General features: G+C 36.6%; 1 protein-coding gene across 1 annotated transcript in view; it reads left to right on the forward strand.

The window, feature by feature from the left end:
* ATG2B (autophagy related 2B) overlaps window positions 1-19,730 on the forward strand; it is a 74,510-nt gene that overhangs the window by 19,114 nt on the left and 35,666 nt on the right. Inside the window, exons 9-21 of the mRNA XM_065872455.1 lie at window positions 132-286; window positions 379-484; window positions 1,216-1,477; window positions 3,002-3,152; window positions 4,127-4,219; window positions 4,361-4,549; window positions 6,355-6,628; window positions 8,008-8,110; window positions 11,116-11,311; window positions 11,595-11,737; window positions 16,143-16,300; window positions 16,695-16,867; window positions 17,352-17,502. Of these exons, the coding sequence (XP_065728527.1) occupies window positions 132-286; window positions 379-484; window positions 1,216-1,477; window positions 3,002-3,152; window positions 4,127-4,219; window positions 4,361-4,549; window positions 6,355-6,628; window positions 8,008-8,110; window positions 11,116-11,311; window positions 11,595-11,737; window positions 16,143-16,300; window positions 16,695-16,867; window positions 17,352-17,502 (2,154 nt within the window). The remainder of the gene's footprint in view (window positions 1-131; window positions 287-378; window positions 485-1,215; window positions 1,478-3,001; window positions 3,153-4,126; window positions 4,220-4,360; window positions 4,550-6,354; window positions 6,629-8,007; window positions 8,111-11,115; window positions 11,312-11,594; window positions 11,738-16,142; window positions 16,301-16,694; window positions 16,868-17,351; window positions 17,503-19,730) is intronic.

Below are 19,730 nucleotides of genomic sequence, written 5' to 3' on the forward strand. Positions count from 1 at the left end.
GTAACATAAAATTTAGGACATCACTATATCTCAGATAACCTGAGGGAAGAATATGATATTAATATATATGAACTTACTTAAAGATGTGAATTGGAATTATAATAAAACTGACAAAGTTTAATTCTGTCTAGAAGAAGAAGTTTTCTTCTCCATGGCTGATATGGACATGTCCCATAGTCTCTCTTCTCTTCCACCCCTTGGGGAACCCCCAAATATGGACCTTGAGTTGTCATTAACTAGTACATACACAAACACACCAGCAGGATCTCCGTTAAGTACTACTGTGGTAAAGTATTAATTAATTTTTGTTCTATTCTTGAAAAGTTGCTTCTAAAATTTTGCACTCTATTCATGTGCTTTAAAAAAATTATTTTATAGCTTCAGCCAACTTGGGGAGATTTCCTTGATCATCATAAAGACCAGCCAGTAAGAGGGTCAGCATTACCATCCAGCCTAGTTCACCCAGCATCTTTACAGAAGACTGGTAAGTAAAAAAAAGACATTTGTTGATAGTTTCCCCTGGAATTTTTAAAAACTTAAAAATTAAAAAAAATTGTTTTTAAAAAATACCATTCTGTTCTTTTTCATAAAATTTTCTTTGGTCTAGGCTATTTAACAAAATTTAGAAACAAAATGAAGCATTGTTGAACAATTCACTGTGAAGTGAAGTGAAATTCACTGTGAAGTGTTTCAGAATAGGTGCCTATTTATTGTATTCAAATACTTAAATAATTTTAGTAAAAAGTACACCATAAGTTTCATATTATTATTACAGTTTAGGGGTCTCAATCAACTATCTGATTTTTGTTTCACGTTTACACTTTCCTTGAAAGAGAACCTCAAGTTTCTTTTCTGCAAAATTTAATTGAAATAGACACAGGCTTAAAGGAAAATTTGAAGAGCAGCTTTTGGTTAATCTCTGACTTTTTCCAATACAGTTTTCTTAATGCAAAAGTTTTGTTCATATGTTTCCTCTTGTAACAATTTTTTTTTTGTACTTCAAGTATCAAGGATCTTGGATATAAAATGCAGAAAGATTAGTTTATTTTACTTGTTTACTATCACTCAAAATGTGTGATCACATGTTTTTTGAGACTAAAACCTCAGGTTTAATTTTAAAATTAACACAAGAGTAAATGTTTTATAATTTTGATATAATGGATTGTTTTAAGTGTTAACTTTTTTATGAATATAATTTTAACACATGTATTTCAGCTCTCCCCTCTAGATCTGTTTCAGTGGATGAATCCAGGCCTGAATTTATTTTTAGACTAGCTGTGGGAACTTTTTCAGTCTCTGTGCTTCACATCGATCCTTTATCTCCACCTGAAACATCATTGAACCTTAATCCATTGACACCTATGGCGATAGCTTTCTTTACTTGTATAGAAAAGATTGATCCAGCAAGATTTTCAACAGAAGATTTTAAGTCTTTCCGAGTGGTATTTGCAGAAGCTTGCTCACATGATCACCTTAGGTAAACTCTTACATTTATTAATGATCCTTGAAAAAGAACCAAATGTGGACTTTTCATTTATCTACAATACCTACCTATCTCCATTTGTTTTTCCAATTCACATTTTAAATATTTGTAAATGAGTGGAGTGAGTGTGGTTTTCTTGCAGCGCTGCAAAGATGTTTACCATAGAATCTCTCATTCGGGTTATTTGGCATGTGAAACATTCAGATATAAGATCTATATAATTTGGGGTTGTCTAAATTATCTTTTCTTTAGGTCCCTGCCCTGCTCTTGTCAAGTTTCTTTGCCCACATTTTGCCTTCATTCCCCACTGACACCATTATGATCATAAAAATAGTTCTTACGGTCACAGGTTTAGTAGAGATGGCAGTGGTGGTGAGCGTAGAATGGGCTAATGCAAAGGGACTTGAAAGTGATTCATATGCTGCTGGCCATGGGGTGGGAAATGATACCAGAGCTCATCCTGAGCTTGGACGCTACATTTTCAACTTCTGCTTAAAAAAAAAAAAAAAAATCAAAGCTGTTCAAATAGCCACTGATCTTTTTACGGGTTGAGTCCTAATAGAGGAGATAATTAAGTTTATAAGTACATATAATATTGTTAATGTGCAAATACTATTTATTTTAACATGAGAGTGACCTATAAATTGTCCATTCATGTTACTTTATGTAATGGCTTAGGCACATATATTGCTATTTTTAGAAAACGCTTTGGGCTTTCATTTTAACTTTAACTTTTTTGAAGTATTAAAATTAATATACAAAGTAGTTTTTATATCTAGCAACAGAAACTCTACAGGTTAGGACCATAATATTTATAATAAAGCTGTAAAAACATTTTTTCTTCATATTTTTGATAAGGTTTCAAAAATCTGCCAGTAGGAAATACAATAAACGCAACAAAAACTAGAGGTAGACCTTCATTTGAGTTCCACTGACTAAAGTTTTAAAAATATTGCATGATCCTTCTACATAAGTTTAAGAAACTATGTACATATATTTTACAGATTTGAAAGATTTTATCCACTGAAGCATAAATTTTGTTTTTTTTTGCGGTACGCGGGCCTCTCACTGTGTGGCCTCTCCCGTTGCGGAGCACGGGCTCCAGACGCGCAGCCCCAGTGGCCATGGCTCACGGGCCCAGCTGCTCCGCGGCATGTAGGATCCTCCCGGACCGGGGCACGAACCCGTGTCCCCTGCATTGGCAGGCGGACTCTCAACCACTGCGCCACCAGGGAAGCCTTGAAGTGTAAATTTTAAAATGTAAAAGAGGGAAGGGCAGTGTTGGGAAATACATCCTGGGTGATTTCTTATCAGCAGATCTGATTTCTTTATCTTATGTCAGGGAATGGGGAATTTGAAGCAGTCTTTCTGGTTAATATCCTTAAGAATATTAATTATTACTAACAATTTGAACTTGTCAGAACAGGTAGGTATTAACAGTTGTGTACTATTCTTTGACACATTGTTTAATCTAGAAATATATGGATACTCTTAAATGATGCATTTTTTTTATAACAGGTTTATAGGTACTGGCATCAAAGTATCCTATGAACAAAGACAAAGATCAGCTTCTAGATATTTCAGTACTGATATGTCCATAGGGCAAATGGAACTTTTGGAATGCCTGTTTCCGACTGATTTTCATTCTGTTCCTCCTCACTATACAGAGGTAAATGCTGATACTTTTCTTTTAGGATTAGTCTTTACATGTCTTGCTTGTTAAGAATTGTGTGAACAGCAATGATTTTCTTTAAAAAGGCATAGGAAGTTGTATAGGAAGAAGTTTTTTTGTGGTGTTTGCATTTATATTTTGTTGAAACAGATTTTTAAAAAAAATTTATTTGGTTGCAGCAGGTTTTAGTTGTGGGAGGCGGGCTCCTTAGTTGCGGCTCCAGGGCTCCTTAGTTGCGGCACATGGGTTCCTTAGTTGCGACAGGCGGGCTCCTTAGTTGTGGCATGTGAACTCTTAGTTGCAGCATGCATGTGGGATCTAGTTCCCTGACCAGGGATGGAACCTGGGCCCCCTGCATTGGGAGCACAGAGTCTTACCCACTGCACCACCAGGGAAGTCCTGAAACAGATTTTGAAGTGTGGCCTTTAAGGCCATTATAAGAGTGTGTTACATTTTTAGAGTTGACTTGTTTTAGAGTCAGACAGGTTATGGGACAAATGACTTAATTTCACTCATTTTCCAAGCACTCTTCAGAAGAATTCTATTATTCAACAAATAGTTATTGAATGCCTACTATGTGCTAAGCACTGTTCAAGATACGTGAAATGTCTTGTGCTCATTTATCGTTAGTCTGATTTTTTCCTATCCTAAAAGCATGTCCTAGAGAAACTTGTAAAAGCTATCAAAATGACATTTTTATTGCTGTTACTTTGCCCTTGTGACTTATTTTATTTTCAAAGCACTTTATTTGAATCCTCACATACATTTTGCAGATGTGATACTAAGTATTTCAGAAGTTAACTGATTTGTCTAAAAGTCACGTTGCTAGTAAGTGACAAAACTAAAGCTTAAACCAGCCTTTCTGACTTCAAAAAACTCTTTCCACTATTATATTAGCTCCTCTGTTAATTAATGTGATTAATTATAGCTTAATATTGTACATTTCATTTGTCTTCATCTTTGTTTTTAAGCTTTTAATGTTCCATTCCAAAGAACAAACTGATTCTCACCCCCCTGTGTGTCTTCAGCTTCATTATAAGCATTCTGAGAATAAAGGACCCCAGGTAAGAGATCTTTTTGTGTGATTAGCACCTGTAAATTTTCATTTGATGTATATTTTATCACAATCACAAGGTTTTAGTTTAATTTTATAGAATTGTTAGTGATCATATTAATGCTTTCTTTTTCTTTTTTTTTCTTTTTAGGGTAGTCAGGCAAGACTTAGTTCTGTTCCTCAGAAGGCAGAATTACAAGTTAAGTTAAATCCAGTGTTTTGTGAGCTGGATATCAGTATTGTGGACAGGTTGAATTCTTTGCTTCAACCACAGAAGCTCACTACAGTAGAGATGATGGCATCACACATGTATACTTCATATAATAAGCATATCAGTCTGGTAAGTATTTAAAAAGTTGCAAATACACATCATGATCATAGCTAGCTAATAGGCTTATTGGAAGATTTCTGAGCTGAAGTATTCTTACTAGGTTAAATAGCATATGTTATTAAAATGGCATCATTTGTAATAATGAAAAAAGGAGGCATCTTTAATGTCTAGATAGTAGACTAGCTAAATAAGTTGTGCTAATGTACTGAGTGCAATTTTATGCTGCCACTTTAAATGATGGCTATAAAGAGGGTACAGCAACATGAGGAAGGCTCATGAAGAAGTATGAAGTGAAAATGTAGAATATATTATTCCACATAAACTTTTATTACAACTGTGTAAATAAAATTGTGAAGAAAAGGACTGGATGGAAATATACCATTTGGTAGCATTGATTATGTAAGAGTAGTAAAATTAGATTTCCTTTTCTGTGTTTATCTGAATTTTATAAGCTGTGACTATAATATCTTGCTAAAACTTTATTCACACGTATAATGAACTAGTTGAATCTCCTGTAAAATGCAGCCCATATAATGTAGAATATGCTCTTGAAATTGGGAACATAATTCATCATATTGTGTTATGGAGCATCACATGTATCACTTTTACTTAGATCTGGTACCTGGAGTCTTTTCTAAGCTAATCAAGTAAGTCAGGTTTGTAAGGTGTCTGTTAGGAATTTTAGGATTAGGCACAGACAGAGACAACTTTGTCTAAAAAGAAAAGGGAAAGGATATTTTTCTACATATTTGCGTCTCCCTTAGTTAGTGGTGAGTATTCACATTAAATCAAGATTCTTTAATTTTTATTGTCAACAATTGCTATTTTAAGTTCTGTGGGGCAAGTGTTTATATTTGCTGTTAGCCATAGATGTACTGGGATGATGATTTTATCTCTCGAGCAATTTTTGCTGAGAGTGGGGGTTAGTATTAGAAAGTCAAATAAGGGAGAGAAAAAATAGGATCCAAGTCTTAGCATAAAAATGGAACTTTCTAATCTAGGTGGTTAGAGACTGATCCGTGAAATTGAGGATTGTTATCACCTACACTGTACTCTGGACTAAAGCTTCATAAGTTTTAATTCATTTTAGAGAAAAAATAGAAATAGATTTTTATCTGAAGGGCATGTTCTTTGACCCTTTTATTATAATGTGGCTTTAAGTAACTGGTGCATACGTGTTTTGGTTTCTAAGAGTCATTTGAGGGCACCATACCCTTGGGTTGGATGGGAGCTCAGAGTGAGCCATGTAGTGGGGAACTCAGAGTGAGTCATTTAGGGAATATTTATTTAGAACCTGTGATGTGCCAGGCCTGGGCTTAGTCCTGGAAATACAAAGATGAGTCAGGGATGGGCCTTTACATTTGGTATAATTCATCGGATTTCACACTGAAGTCTTTAAGTAGCATGTTGGTGGATAAATCCTTCAAATTGAATGCTGGGTACTATAGTGATTTTTAACCATATTGAGATTGTTGATAAGCTAATTTACACATTATTCTTTATAGTCTGTAGTAAGATACATATACATGTATAGCACCTGTGTCTTCACTTTGGTTCAGTTTTTATTTTAATTAATTTTTTTATGTGAGGATTTAACTTTTGCCAGTAGTTTTGACTTTTGTCAGTAGCTGTTGCATTATAAAGTTTCATTACACTAAATTAATATGATGGTAGTTAATATGAATTGTGTGTTAATACATTATCCTGAATGAGGAAGTAGTGATTATGTATATTGTAGTGTTGAATACTAGTGTCATTTATGTTTATTTGCTTAATTTAACATTTTGCCATATTTTTGATGTTTTGTGTTTTAGCACAAAGCTTTCACTGAAGTATTTCTAGATGATTCACATAATCCTGCAAATTGTCGGATATCAGTACAAGTTGCCACGCCAGTATTAAACCTTTCTGTTCGCTTCCCAATACCTGATCTTCGATCAGATCAAGAGAGAGGACCATGGTTTAAGAAGTCACTTCAGAAGGAGATTCTTCATTTAGCATTCACAGATCTAGAATTTAAGACTGAATTCCTAGGAGGATCAACCCCTGAACAAGTTAAATTGGAACTTACCTTTAGAGAACTAGTTGGTAAGATTGACCATGCCTGTAAAAGAGCCAGACTAGAAACTAACAACTGCTACTGAAACTTACATTAAGAAAAGTATATGACAGTCCCCCAATACAATAAAATTAAAGAACATATGTTAGAAAGCAGGTGTAACAGCTTTTTTCTAATATCGTATGCAAATGTGATATCTGTCAGTTTTTGAAAAGAAACTACAATGTGTGATGATTTATTCACTTTGAGAATATAGTGCTTTAGCCTACATTTTAATACCACCTACTACTTACTTGTTGTAGGGCTAATAGTAGCCAAAATTTATTGATTGCCACTCTATGTTTGCTGTGTGCTGAGCACTTCACACACATTATCTTGTTTCCTTTAATCATCATAGTTACGGTAGGCTTATTATTTCCAATTATTTTTATCATTTATAAGTGAGGAATCTGTCGACTTCCGAAGAGGTACCTCCCAAGGTCAATGTAGTAATAAATGGTGGAATCAAGATTCAAACGCAAGTCTGACACTAGAGCTTGAGCTTTCAACCATCATACTAATAGTGACTTTTCTTTGTAAAATCTGTTTTAAGTTCCCCTCTCCTCCTCTTTCTGCTCGCCTCCTTCTCTGTAGGCTGCGGTTTTCCTTCCCTGTTTTCTCTGAGTTTTACATATCATTAGAGGTATTTAAAATTGACTTGCCAGTTATGATTTCATGGAAAGGCCTTTAGGGGTTATCTGGGATCTTCCCTTATCTCTAGTGATAAGAAACTCATTATTCTGGAGGAAAGTCATTCTTTGTAAAATGGAATGAAAAAACATATATGGGGTTATTGTGAAGAAGTAATTCTTACAGTGCTTGGTACAAAATAGACATTTAAGAAATGTAGTTATTTCTTAAAATAACTACATTAAAAAAAATCTGTTCCTAGACTAACTGCATAAACTTTTATGAAGAATAATCACTAAGTGGCACTCAGTAAGTGGTAACTACTATATTTAATATGTTATGCTTATTTATTTATTTATTTGGCCGTGCCACGCGGGATCTTAGTTCCCTGACCAGGGATTGAACCTTGCCCCCTGCGTTGGGAGCACAGTGTCTTAACCACTGGACCGCCAGGGAAGGCCCTTATATTTAATATGTTATGACTATACACCTTACACGTTAAGCATTCATACTTAAGAAATTGAGTTTGAGCAGAAAACAGCATTTAATTTAATTTATCTGCTTATCCTGTCTCCCCACATGTACACGTGCAGCAGGAATAAATGAATAAATGTTGTAGAACTTAACACTGCATTATGTCCCTGATTTAGAGGATCTTTGCTCCTCAAAGGAGGAAAGTATCTTTTCTCTTAGTATTGGAGAAGAAATGCATCTCCATGAATCAGTCTTGTTTTATTAGGGTCATTCCAGGAGGATAAAGGAGAACCATCCATTAATTTTTTCCACGTGACTAGTGGAGGAGATGGAGATACAGCGTCATCAGATGACTTTGACTGGCCACGGTGAGTAAGCAAATGGACATGATACATACATTTAATGAGACTTTCCTTTCAGAAACAAGTTGCTATAGCTTTTTTGACTGACATTTTGGCTATTAAATTTAAGCTAAAAATATCCAGCCTTGATGAGAAAACCCCGAGGAAGATGCAAAAATTAAATAAAAAATATCTACTACTTTATCAAAGGTGCCTGTGAGATACTGACAGAGATGGACATATAAAATGTGTTCTCCGGCCTCAAGTTACTTAGCCTAATTAGATGGACAAAAGAATCATAACCATTCTAAAAATAGTTCATTTTTGAAAAGGGCTTCAGTACAAGAGGTATCATACAGCACCATTTGGTTAATTATCAGATGAATTTTATAGTCAGTGATTGTTTTAGGAAAGTATTTTCAAATCTGGGGAGCTTTTACAAAACACTGATTCTTGCGCCCCACGTTGAGATTCTGAGATAGAACCTGGGCATCAGTATAGTTTAAAAATACACTGGGTGATATGTTCATAGCAGCACTACTCACAATAGCCAAGACATGGAAACAACCTCAATGTACACTGACAGATGAATGGATAAAGAAGATGTGGAGCATATATACGATGGAATACTACCCAGCCATAAAAAAGAATGAAATAATGCCATTTACAGCAACATGGATGGAACTAGAGATTATCATACTAAGTGAAGTGAGTCAGAAAGAGAAGGACATACCAATGATATCATTTATATATGGAATCTAAAATATGACACAAATGAACTTAAGTAGGAAACAGAAATAGACTCACTGACATAGAGAACAGACTTGTGGTTGATAAGGGGGAGGTGGGATGGGGGAGGGATGGAATGGGAGTTTGGGATTAGCGGATGCAAACTATTATATATAGAATGAATAAGCAATGAGGGCCTACTGTATAGCACAGGGAACTATATTCAATATCCTGTGATAAACCATAGTGGAAAAGAATATGAACAAGAATATATATATATATACATGTATATGTATAACTGAATCACTTTGCTGTAAATTAACACAACATTGTAAATCAACTATACTGCAATTAAAAAAATGAAACTACAGTAGGTGATACCAATGTGCAGTTGGATTTAGAGAACCACTGCTTCAGGATTTCTTGGGCAGGAGAAGTCATTCTTTAAATTAGCCTGATAGTGGGCTTGGATTACATTTTTTTTTTCTCTTTTTAAAAATTTATTTATTTGTTTTTTGGCTGCGTTGGGTTTTTGTTGCTGCGCGCGGGCTTTCTCTAGATGCGGCGAGCGAGGGCTACTCTTCGTTGTGGTGCACAGGCTTCTCATTGCGGTGGCTTCTCTTGTTGTGGAGCACGGGCTGTAGGTGCGTGGCCTTCATTAGTTGCGGCACGTGGGCTCAGTAGTTGTGGCTCGCGGGCTCCAGAGCACAGGCTCAGTAGTTGTGACACACGGGCTTAGTTGCTCCACGACATGTGGGATCTTACCAGACCAGGGCTCTGAACCCGTGTCCCCTGCATTGTCAGACAAATTCTTAACCACTGCGCCACCAGGGAAGTCCCTTGGATTACATTTAAAAGAACGTAGTTTACTGAAAATAATGATCCTTTATTATATTGAAAACTGAGTTCATGAAGCCTCTCTTAAGAATTAAAGTGATCTTTCTTGTGCCACTTTTCTACCTGCCTTCTTTCACACCCCCGTACCCTATGTGTCAGACCTATCAGGCTCCTAGGACAGGCCTGGTCGGCGCACAGCTGATCATGAGCAGGAGTTTTCATCATAAGAAACGAATCTACTTCAATTAAGTAATTTGAAAGCACAGTTTACATTAGGATATCTGTAAATTAGGAAACAGTTGTTTTAGTTTATAACTAGAACCAACTGGCAATACCTTCTTAGGAAAAAGAAAGCTTTTATAGATGCTACACAGCTGTTTTGTTTGAGCGTGCCATGTCCCATCATGACGGCAGGCTGGTGGGATAAAAAGGAGGCTACAAAGCCTTGTGCTAGTGACATGCTGCAGAGAATTAGGAAAGGACTGGCATTACTCTGGGGCAGAAGCTAATGTCATCAAAGGCTGTTAGCTCTTGATATTTTGAGTTTGTAGCTACAAAACACCACCAATAACACAAGTCTTTTATTATTGAAATTCCTAAAGGAAAAGATTACTTTGTTGTTGCAGTTCTGAAAATATTCTCTAATCAAACACTCCTTCTTCCATTTGGGCAATTTATATAGCATGAGGTTTCTTAGGTATGCAAGTATTCCATAATAGCCGAACAGCTGGAATGTAGAAGGATTTGGTTTAATGATAATAAATAGAATTCTTAGGTAAAATTTGCTCGCTGTTAATGAAATTTTAAAAAAATTTGTTTAACTGATGTATAGTTGATTTACAATACTGTGTTAGTTTCTGGTGTGTGGCAAAGTGATTCAGAGATATATATATATGTGTGTGTATGTATATATATATATATATATATATATATATATATTACACACACACAGACACACATATTCTTTATCATATTCTTTTCCATTATGGTTTATTACAGGATATTGAATATAGCTGCCTTTGCTATACAGTAGGATCTTGTTGTTTATCTACTTTATATATAGTAGTGTGTATCTGCTACTCCTTATTTGTCTCTCCCCCACCCCCTTACCCCTTTGGTAACCGTAAATTTGTTTTCTACTTCTGTAAGTCTGTTTCTGTTTTGTAAGTAAGTTTGGTAATGAAATTTTAAATAAAATAACCCTTTTGTTCTCAAGAGATCAGATTTTCCAGTTATCCAGGTATAAAATGTTAATGCCCTTCTTTTATTTGCTTGTTTCATGAATTCCACACTTTTCAGTTTACAGCATGCTCAGGAGTGGGTTGCGTTAGATATAATTAGACTTTGTAGGGAAGTTGACGCCTGTCAGCAATGATTTAATCAGCGGGCTTTGTGTTAGTTTGTATACAAGTTAGTTTTGCAGTTTACACTTCGATCTTGATTTTTAAAATTGTCTTTGCTCTCAGAATTGTACTGAAAGTAAACCCACCGGCCATGCATTCCATTTTGGAGAGAATAGCAGCTGAGGAAGCAGAAGAGAGCGATGGCCACTACCAGGAAGAAGAGGAAGGAGGCGCTCATTCCCTGAAAGACGTTTGTGATCTGAGAAGACCAGCCCCGTCTCCCTTCTCTTCTCGTAGAGTGATGTTTGAAAATGAACAGGTGAAGTAACAGTGTGAGCAAGCAACAAAGGAGTTACCTCTATCAGACAGCTCTTAGTGCTTTCTCTTTAAAAACATACTTTGTATACTGTTTTTGCCATATTTTTAGCTCCAAGATTGAATAATATCTATTTTTTCCCCTTGTTTAAAAGTTACATGCTTATTTATTTGCCCACATACAAGTCGTATGGGTCGGGTAAGAAGATGCTACTACTATTTTAAATATAAAATGGTTATTTGATGCTTTTTTTCTTCTTTTTTTGCACTAAACTGTTATGTTTTAGATGGTGATGCCAGGAGACCCTGTAGAAATGACAGAGTTTCAAGATAAAGCAATCAGCAATTCTCACTATGTGCTGGAACTTACATTACCCAATATTCATATAACACTACCTAATAAAAGCTTTTATGAGAAGCTTTATAATAGGTGAGTTTAAACACATTTAGTTGAATCTTTGGGATCGAACGTCCCTGTCTAACTCCCTCTCTACCGTCCTACCTCCTTGTTTTCCCTCTTACTCTTTTTCTTTCCTTGTTTTAATATTATCAACTATTTCAGTGTACTTTGTATGGTGTTGATTATAGACCTATTACTGTTATGATGAGCTATTGTCATAGCAGAGTTTCCTAACCAGTGTGTCTGGTAACTGGGTTTCTTGTGTGTGAGATCTATTCCCTCCATCCTAGGTTGGCTGGTTGCCCTCTGTCACCTTACCACAGAGTACTGAGAAAATATCTCTTTGTGTATAATGACATGAAAAGAGTTGGGATATACTTGTATAGAGGGCCAAGAGATACTGGTGTAAAGTCAGAGTCCTAGAGTCTTTGTACAAGGAGCATCCCTTCTCAGAGTCTAAAAAGAAGCATCTTGTTAGAATTAGAAACTCTAACTTGTAAACTTGTCTATAAAAACTTAAATTTATTACATTTAAATACCCTTAAACATATATACCAAGAAAATATGTTGAAATAAATGGCATTCTAGAGTAGAAAGGTCATAGACTCTGAGGATCTTGGACAATTTACCTAGTCCCCGTGAGCTCCATTTCCTCACATATAAATTGGAGATGATACTTGTACAGGCCTCAGTGGGTTGTTTGGAGCATTAAATGATATAACATTTGGGAAAGTTCTGAGAACAGTGCCTGGCGAATAGTAAGTAAGAATGTTATCATTCCTACCCACTCTGGCATAGCTGAAAGGTGGTCATGTGGGTTTCTGGAAAAAGACACATCCTTAGTGTCTGTTATTGCTAGCTTCCCACTTGTAAACAAGTCATCGAAATTTTTGTTAATCTTCAGAAACTGCAGACCGTTGTTTCTGCTGTAGATTTACTTGGTACCAAATAGGATTTGGATTTATACAGGAAACCACTGATCTCTAGACTACTCTCCTTATTTTATAGTTGAGGGATATCTACCAAGAGCTAACGAATGTGCAAGGCTAAGCAAAATGAAACAACCAGTTCAAGGTCCATCCCAGAGGTCAGAAGGGCTTCGTCCATTTCTTTCTCCTTATGCATTGATTGAATAGGTGGCTATTGGTTAGATTGCAACATCAGAATAGTAAAACATACCTTAAACATTCCATTTATGAACCTGTGTTCATTTACCACTTCTTTTTAAAATATAGGACAGGGCCTTTTTTTGATTACAAGCCACTGGTTAGAATTTTTGCTTAATGTATACCCAGAAGGCTTTGTCTACAATTCTCAGTTTCAGTTTCTTTGAAGTGGAGTGAAAAAATAGTTTCAAAGCAGTCTGAGTGCAGAATCCTTCCAGGTTTTTAAGATTTTTTTCTCACTTCAGTGTATATACTTAAAAGTCATCAGTTAACACAAGATTGAATTAAACTATGCTTACAATAACATACAGCTGGGATGAGCAGATTTGGGGCCAAGCACGATTTACCCGTGGTGACTATACAAAACGTATAATTCAGCTGGTGGGAGCAGAAGTTCTCAGGTGGGCTAGGGAGTTGTCGACCAGCAGCAAGCAGGTAGCATGTGGGGGACGGCAGTCAGTATGGCAGTCAGGGTAGCTTAAATCAGGGAACTGGAGAGCATCTGCTCATCTGGGGAGCTGGTTCAGGGGTGTTGCTCACGAGAGTTTCTGTTCTCTCTTACCCTGCCCACTGCTCTGTGTCTCAGGCCCTTAGACTTACTTATATAAATACCGCAGTGTTCCCCCACTGTGGGTCATATAAATCATATATCTAAGTTAGCATGTGAATTCTTTGCCCTCTGTTTGGCTTGGTCTATATATACATATACATATTTTTTTCTTTTAATTTTCAGACATTCTCAGACTTATAGGTAAGTTGCAAGTACAGTACAAAGAACGTTTTTTCCCTGAACCATTTGAGAGTAAGTTGCTGACTTGATGTCCCTTCAGCTTTGAGCAGTTGAATGTGTATTTCTCACAAACAGGGACATTCTTCTATATGACCATAATTCAGCCATTAAAACAAGAAAATCAATATTACACATTAGCATCTAATCCTCAGACCCCATTCATGTTTTGCTAAATGTCTTAATAATACCCTTTATTATACATAAAATTTACAAGTACCTTTCTGAGCAGGAATTATAACCAATTCTGCCTTTACTTCATACATTTGAAATATTGGTTTATTTCTTCATCAACTGGCTGTTTTCAGAAAGATAGTCTCAGGTACAGGTAGATTTTTTTTCTATGTCAAAAATCCTTTAGAATAGAATATAAAAAATATTCTACCTGGTTTTATTAAGTCAGATATCTTTGAGCTTCTATAATGTTTCAAGCTCATCGGCACAGAATCATGGTGATGTGTCCTTAAACATCTTAAGTGGTTTTTTTTCTTGATATTAGAAACATCATTCAGTGTTTTATAGTATTATGGTATCAAGACTGTGTTTAGACCAAAATGTAAATAAGGAAAAATAGTAAAATCATATGAAACATATTTGCAGGTCATATACCATGAACTCCAGGTTTTATTTAAAGTAATAGTTTCTCTTTAACCTGTGAAGATAAGAGAATGGTTGGAGGGAATAAGGTAAAGAAACATTTCCTGAGAAAATTCTTCATTTTATACTTTCACTATTTATTCATATAGGAATTTAGACTAAGATCTGGATATAGACTCTTGTTTCTTTTTTTTCAATAAATTTATTTATTTTTGGCTGTGTTGGGTCTTCATTGCTGTGCGCGGGCGGTTTCTAGTTGTGGCGAGCGGGGGCTACTCTTCGTTGTGGAGCTCGGGCTTCTCATTGCAGTGGCTTCTCTTGTTGCAGAGCATGGGCTCTAGGCACGCGGGCTCAGTAGTTGTGGCTCGTGGGCTTAGTTGCTCCGCGGCATGTGGGATCTTCCCAGACCAGGGCTTGAACTTGTCCCCTGCATCGGCAGGCGGATTCTTAACCACTGCGCCACCAGGGAAGTCCTAGACTCTTGTTTCTTTGTTCTGTGAGTGATGCACCCAAGAGGCAGCGAGCCAAATGAGTGCCACACAATTCTGGGCATCGCTGTCAGTGTGTCTGAGGCAAGACATGCGTCTGCCCTGTGTCCCTGGTATTCTTCATCCAGTGATGCTTCCAAAAAGGGACCTTTTGGGTGGGGATTACAATCTACTGAGAGTGACAGTACTCAGTCCTCGTTTATACTTTCTAGGGCCTCAGAAGCTCAGGAATTGGCCCGGGAAGTTCCTAGACAAGTGGCTTCTCACAGGAAGGGGCCAGGGCTACATCATCGCTTGGCACCTTGATTGGTGTTCACACTAGGCTTTATGACGAGTCTGTGCTTTTGGCAGTCCTTCCATGTGAGTCATCCACTGGTCCTTTCTTCAAACCCTCAGAGCCTGCTGTGTGACAGCCACTGTGCTAGGCACACATACAGATGACTAAGACACAAGTCTTAGTCTAGGAAAGGGAAACAAGAAAATGGAGTAGTGTTATAGGTGCAGTGATTGCATTATGCATGTGAAGGATATGCTATGGGTCCAAGCCTAACAAAAATCTTTGTGGAGAACATTGTAATGTCTCAGTTTTCATGACAACATAGAGGTGAGTGGTGGGGGGGGGGTGGTATCTGAGAAGTGACAAATATTTCTTTGAAAAAATAGGATGTGGTGGTGGTCTAGCTCGACATGTATCACCCCAGTAGTCACCAGTATTGACTTGGCTGTTTGTCTGTTCCGTTAGTTAGAAGGGTTTCCTCTCTTTATTCCCTGTTCTGTATGCTTCTTTATCTCATGCAAACTTCCCAGCGAAGCTGTGCTTTCTGTGGAAGAAAGAAAAAGCAGATATCCCTAGAGAAAGTGAGTAATGGAAGAGAACTGAATTGGGAGCTGGACATAATCTGGGCTCTGGTTCCACTTCTCCCACTAATTAGCTGTGTGACCTTGGGCGGGTCACTTAACCTTTATGATGCAGTTTCTTCAAGTGTAAAGTGAGAATAATAATTCTGCCTTGGCTTCCCCAGAGGACTGAGGGGAGTCAAATGAGACAGTGCATAATCTGTTATAGTTTATAGAGTGTTCTCATATACGTGAGCAGTCCTTTTGTTCTTTATGGGTTTTATTTTTAATAAACCTCCTCCTTTAAGTGCATTTAGATGTATGTAATTTGATGCATATAACACTGGTGAAACTAGGAGGATATCTAATTAGGTATCTAATTGTCCAGATTCCTTTCTCACTGCCCTGATAGCCATAGCAGTTATTTTTCCATTGAAAGAAATTCCATTTCACCATTTGGAAAATTTATTATTCATGTGATTTCTTAAAGGGATATTCTTTAGTTTGCCTTCAGTTGAAGTAGGAGTTATGTATATATTTTTCAACTTTTGTCTTTATAGGATCTTTAATGATTTGCTGCTCTGGGAACCAACAGCTCCTTCACCAGTAGAGACATTTGAAAATATTTCATATGGTATTGGGCTTTCAGTAGCCAGTCAACTGATTAATACCTTCAACAAAGATAGTTTTAGTCCATTGAGATCTACAGTTCACTATGGTAATATATTTTAAATTTCTTCTGAATTAAAATGCCTGGTTTATCAATAAACAAAGGAGTAACCTTTCAAATTGATGGATTTAAAAATGTTTCTTTGGCGTCTTCCATTTATAACTATATTTTGTAATATCTTTTAGTAATTTACAGTATTTCCCCACTTCTAGCTATTAAGAGTTATTAATTAAGTGTTATTTTTATAGTGATAGTATATTCATTGTCTGAAGTTCAGTGGTAAAGAGAAAGACAGTACATTTTTATTGTTACACCAGATTCTTTGTAAAAATAAACAGGTTGTAAAACAAGTAAATATTCTTGTGATACGTTCAAGTTTGAACGCTGTTTTTTGTTAATAAGCTGTTAGAAGAGCTGTAATTGTACAATTTATTTCTCATAGATGAGGAAAGTGGATCTGAGGAGGAGACTTTGCAGTATTTTTCCACTGTTGATCCCAATTATCGTTCTCGTAGGAAGAAAAAACTAGACTCTCAGAACAAGAACTCACAGAGTTTTCTCTCAGTTCTTTTGAGCATTAATCATGGATTAATGGCAGTGTTTACAGATGTAAAGGTAAGGATTTACAAATCCAAAGTGATTTTTCAAGTGCATCTTATTATAAATCTAGCATGATATACGCATTCAAGAGTTGAGGTAGTTCGAGCTTGTTTCAGTGACTGATGATGAAGGTCAGTTTTCTGAGGCACACCACGATGACAGCAGCTTTGGAAATTTAGCTTTCGTTGCAGATCAAAAGACAAACATTACATGGACTTCCTTTGGAAAACGTGCTGGTCCCACTCCTGAGGTGGTAACAGTAGCTTATCTATTCCAAAGGGTGATGAAGTACCGAGGTTCATTTGGCAGAAGAGGCCCGGCCTAGTGTTTAATTATGCAGTTTTTAATACCACCATGTTGGATGGTTCAAGAATCAGACCGCTTTGCTGCAGTGTGGGAGATCCTCCTGACCTGAATCAAGGAGGAGCATCTCAAGGGTCGTTCTTACTTTTCTGTATTTAATTAATGACTTCTCTGTTTTTTCTGATCTTCTTATTAGCAAGATAATGGAGATCTGTTGGAAAACAAGCATGGTGAATTCTGGTTAGAATTCAACAGTGGTTCATTATTTTGTGTGACAAAATATGAAGGTTTTGATGACAAGCACTATATCTGCCTTCATTGTAGCAGTTTCAGTCTCTATCACAAAGGTAGGACAAATGTTAAATATGTGTGTTTTGTTCACTTCTGGTTAGACATGTTTAAATTTTGCTTAATAAAGAAAATCTACTGAGAACAGAATTCTTTTTTTTTTTACATCTTTATTAGAGTATAATTGCTTTACAATGGTGTGTTAGTTTCTGCTTTATAACAAAGTGAATCAGTTATACATATACATATGTTCCCATATCTCTTCCCTCTTGCATCTGCCTCCCTCCCACCCTCCCTATCCCACCCCTCTAGGTGGTCACAAAGCACCGAGCTGATCTCCCTGTGCTATGCGGCTGCTTCTCACTAGCTATCTATTTTGGTAGTGTATATATGTCCAGGACGCTCTCTCACTTTGTCACAGCTTACCCTTCCCCCTCCCCATATCTTCAAGTCCATTCTGTAGTAGGTCTCTGTCTTTATTCCTGTCTTACCCCTAGGTTCTTCATGACATTTTTTTTTTCTTAAATTCCATATATATGTGTTAGCATACGGTATTTGTCTTTCTCTTTCTGACTTACTTCACTCTGTATGACGGACTCTAGGTCCATCCACCTCATTACAAATAGCTCAATTTGGTTTCTTTATATGGCTGAGTAATATTCCATTGTATATATGTGCCACATCTTCTTTATCCATTCATCTGATGATGGACACTTAAGTTGTTTCCATCTCCTGGCCATTGTAAATAGAGCTGCAATGAACATTTTGGTACATGACTCTTTTTGAATTATGGTTTTCTCAGGGTATATGCCCAGTAGTGGGATTGCTGGGTCATATGGTAGTTCTATTTGTAGTTTTTTAAGAAACCTCCATACTCTTCTCCATAGTGGCTGTACCAATTCACATTCCCACCAGCAGTGCAAGAGTGTTCCCTTTTCTCCACACCCTCTCCAGCATTTATTGTTTGTAGATTTTTTGATGATGGCCATTCTGACTGGTGTGAGATGATATCTCATTGTAGTTTTGATTTGCATTTCTCTAATGATTAATGATGTTGAGCATTCTTTCGTGTGTTTGTTGGCAGTCTGTATATCTTCTTTGGAGAAATGTCTATTTAGGTCTTCTGCCCATTTTAAGATTGGGTTGTTTGGTTTTTTGTTATTGAGCTGCATGAGCTGCTTGTAAATTTTGGAGATTAATCCTTTGTCAGTTGCTTCATTTGCAAATATTTTCTCCCATTCTGAGGGTTGTCTTTTGGTCTTGTTTATGGTTTCCTTTGCTGTGCAAAAGCTTTGCAGTTTCATTAGGTCCCATTTGTTTATTTTTGTTTTTATTTCCATTTCTCTAGGAGGTGGGTCAAAAAGGATCTTGCTGTGATTTATGTCATAGAGTGTTCTGCCTATGTTTTCCTCTAAGAGTTTGATAGTTTCTGGCCTTACATTTAGGTCTTTAATCCATTTTGAGCTTATTTTTGTGTATGCTCTTCGGGAGTGATCTAATCTCATACTTTTACATGTACCTGTCCAGTTTTCCCAGCACCACTTATCGAAGAGGCTGTCCTTTCTCCACTGTACATTCCTGCCTCCTTTATCAAAGACAAGGTGACCATATGTGCGTGGGTTTATCTCTGGGCTTTCTATCCTATTCCATTGATCTATCTTTCTGTTTTTGTGCCAGTGCCATACTGTCTTGATTACTGTAGCTTTGTGGTATAGTCTGAAGTCAGGGAGCCTGATTCCTCCAGCTCCGTTTTTTGTTCTCAAGATTGCTTTGGCTATTCGGGGTCTTTTGTGTTTCCATACAAATTGTGAAATTTTTTGTTCTAGTTCTGTGAAAAATGCCAGTGGTAGTTTGATAGGGATCACATTGAATCTGTAGATTGCTTTGGGTAGTAGAGTCATTTTCACAATGTTGATTCTTCCAATCCAAGAACATGGTATATCTCTCCATCTATTTGTATCATCTTTAATTTCTTTCTCAGTGTCTTATAATTTTCTGCATACAGGTCTTTTGTGTCCTTAGGTAGGTTTATTCCTAGATATTTTATTCTTTTTGTTGCAATGGTAAATGGGAGTGTTTTCTTCATTTCACTTTCAGAGTTTTCATCATTAGTGTATAGGAATGCCAGAGATTTCTGTGCATTAATTTTGTATCCTGCTACTTTACCAAATTCACTGATTAGCTCTAGTAGTTTTCTGGTAGCATCTTTAGGATTCTCTATGTATAGTATCATGTCATCTGCAAACAGTGACAGCTTTACTTCTTCTTTTCCGATTTGGATTCCTTT

The sequence above is a fragment of the Phocoena phocoena genome, chromosome 2 (assembly GCF_963924675.1).
Source record: "Phocoena phocoena chromosome 2, mPhoPho1.1, whole genome shotgun sequence".
NCBI lineage: Eukaryota > Metazoa > Chordata > Mammalia > Artiodactyla > Phocoenidae > Phocoena > Phocoena phocoena.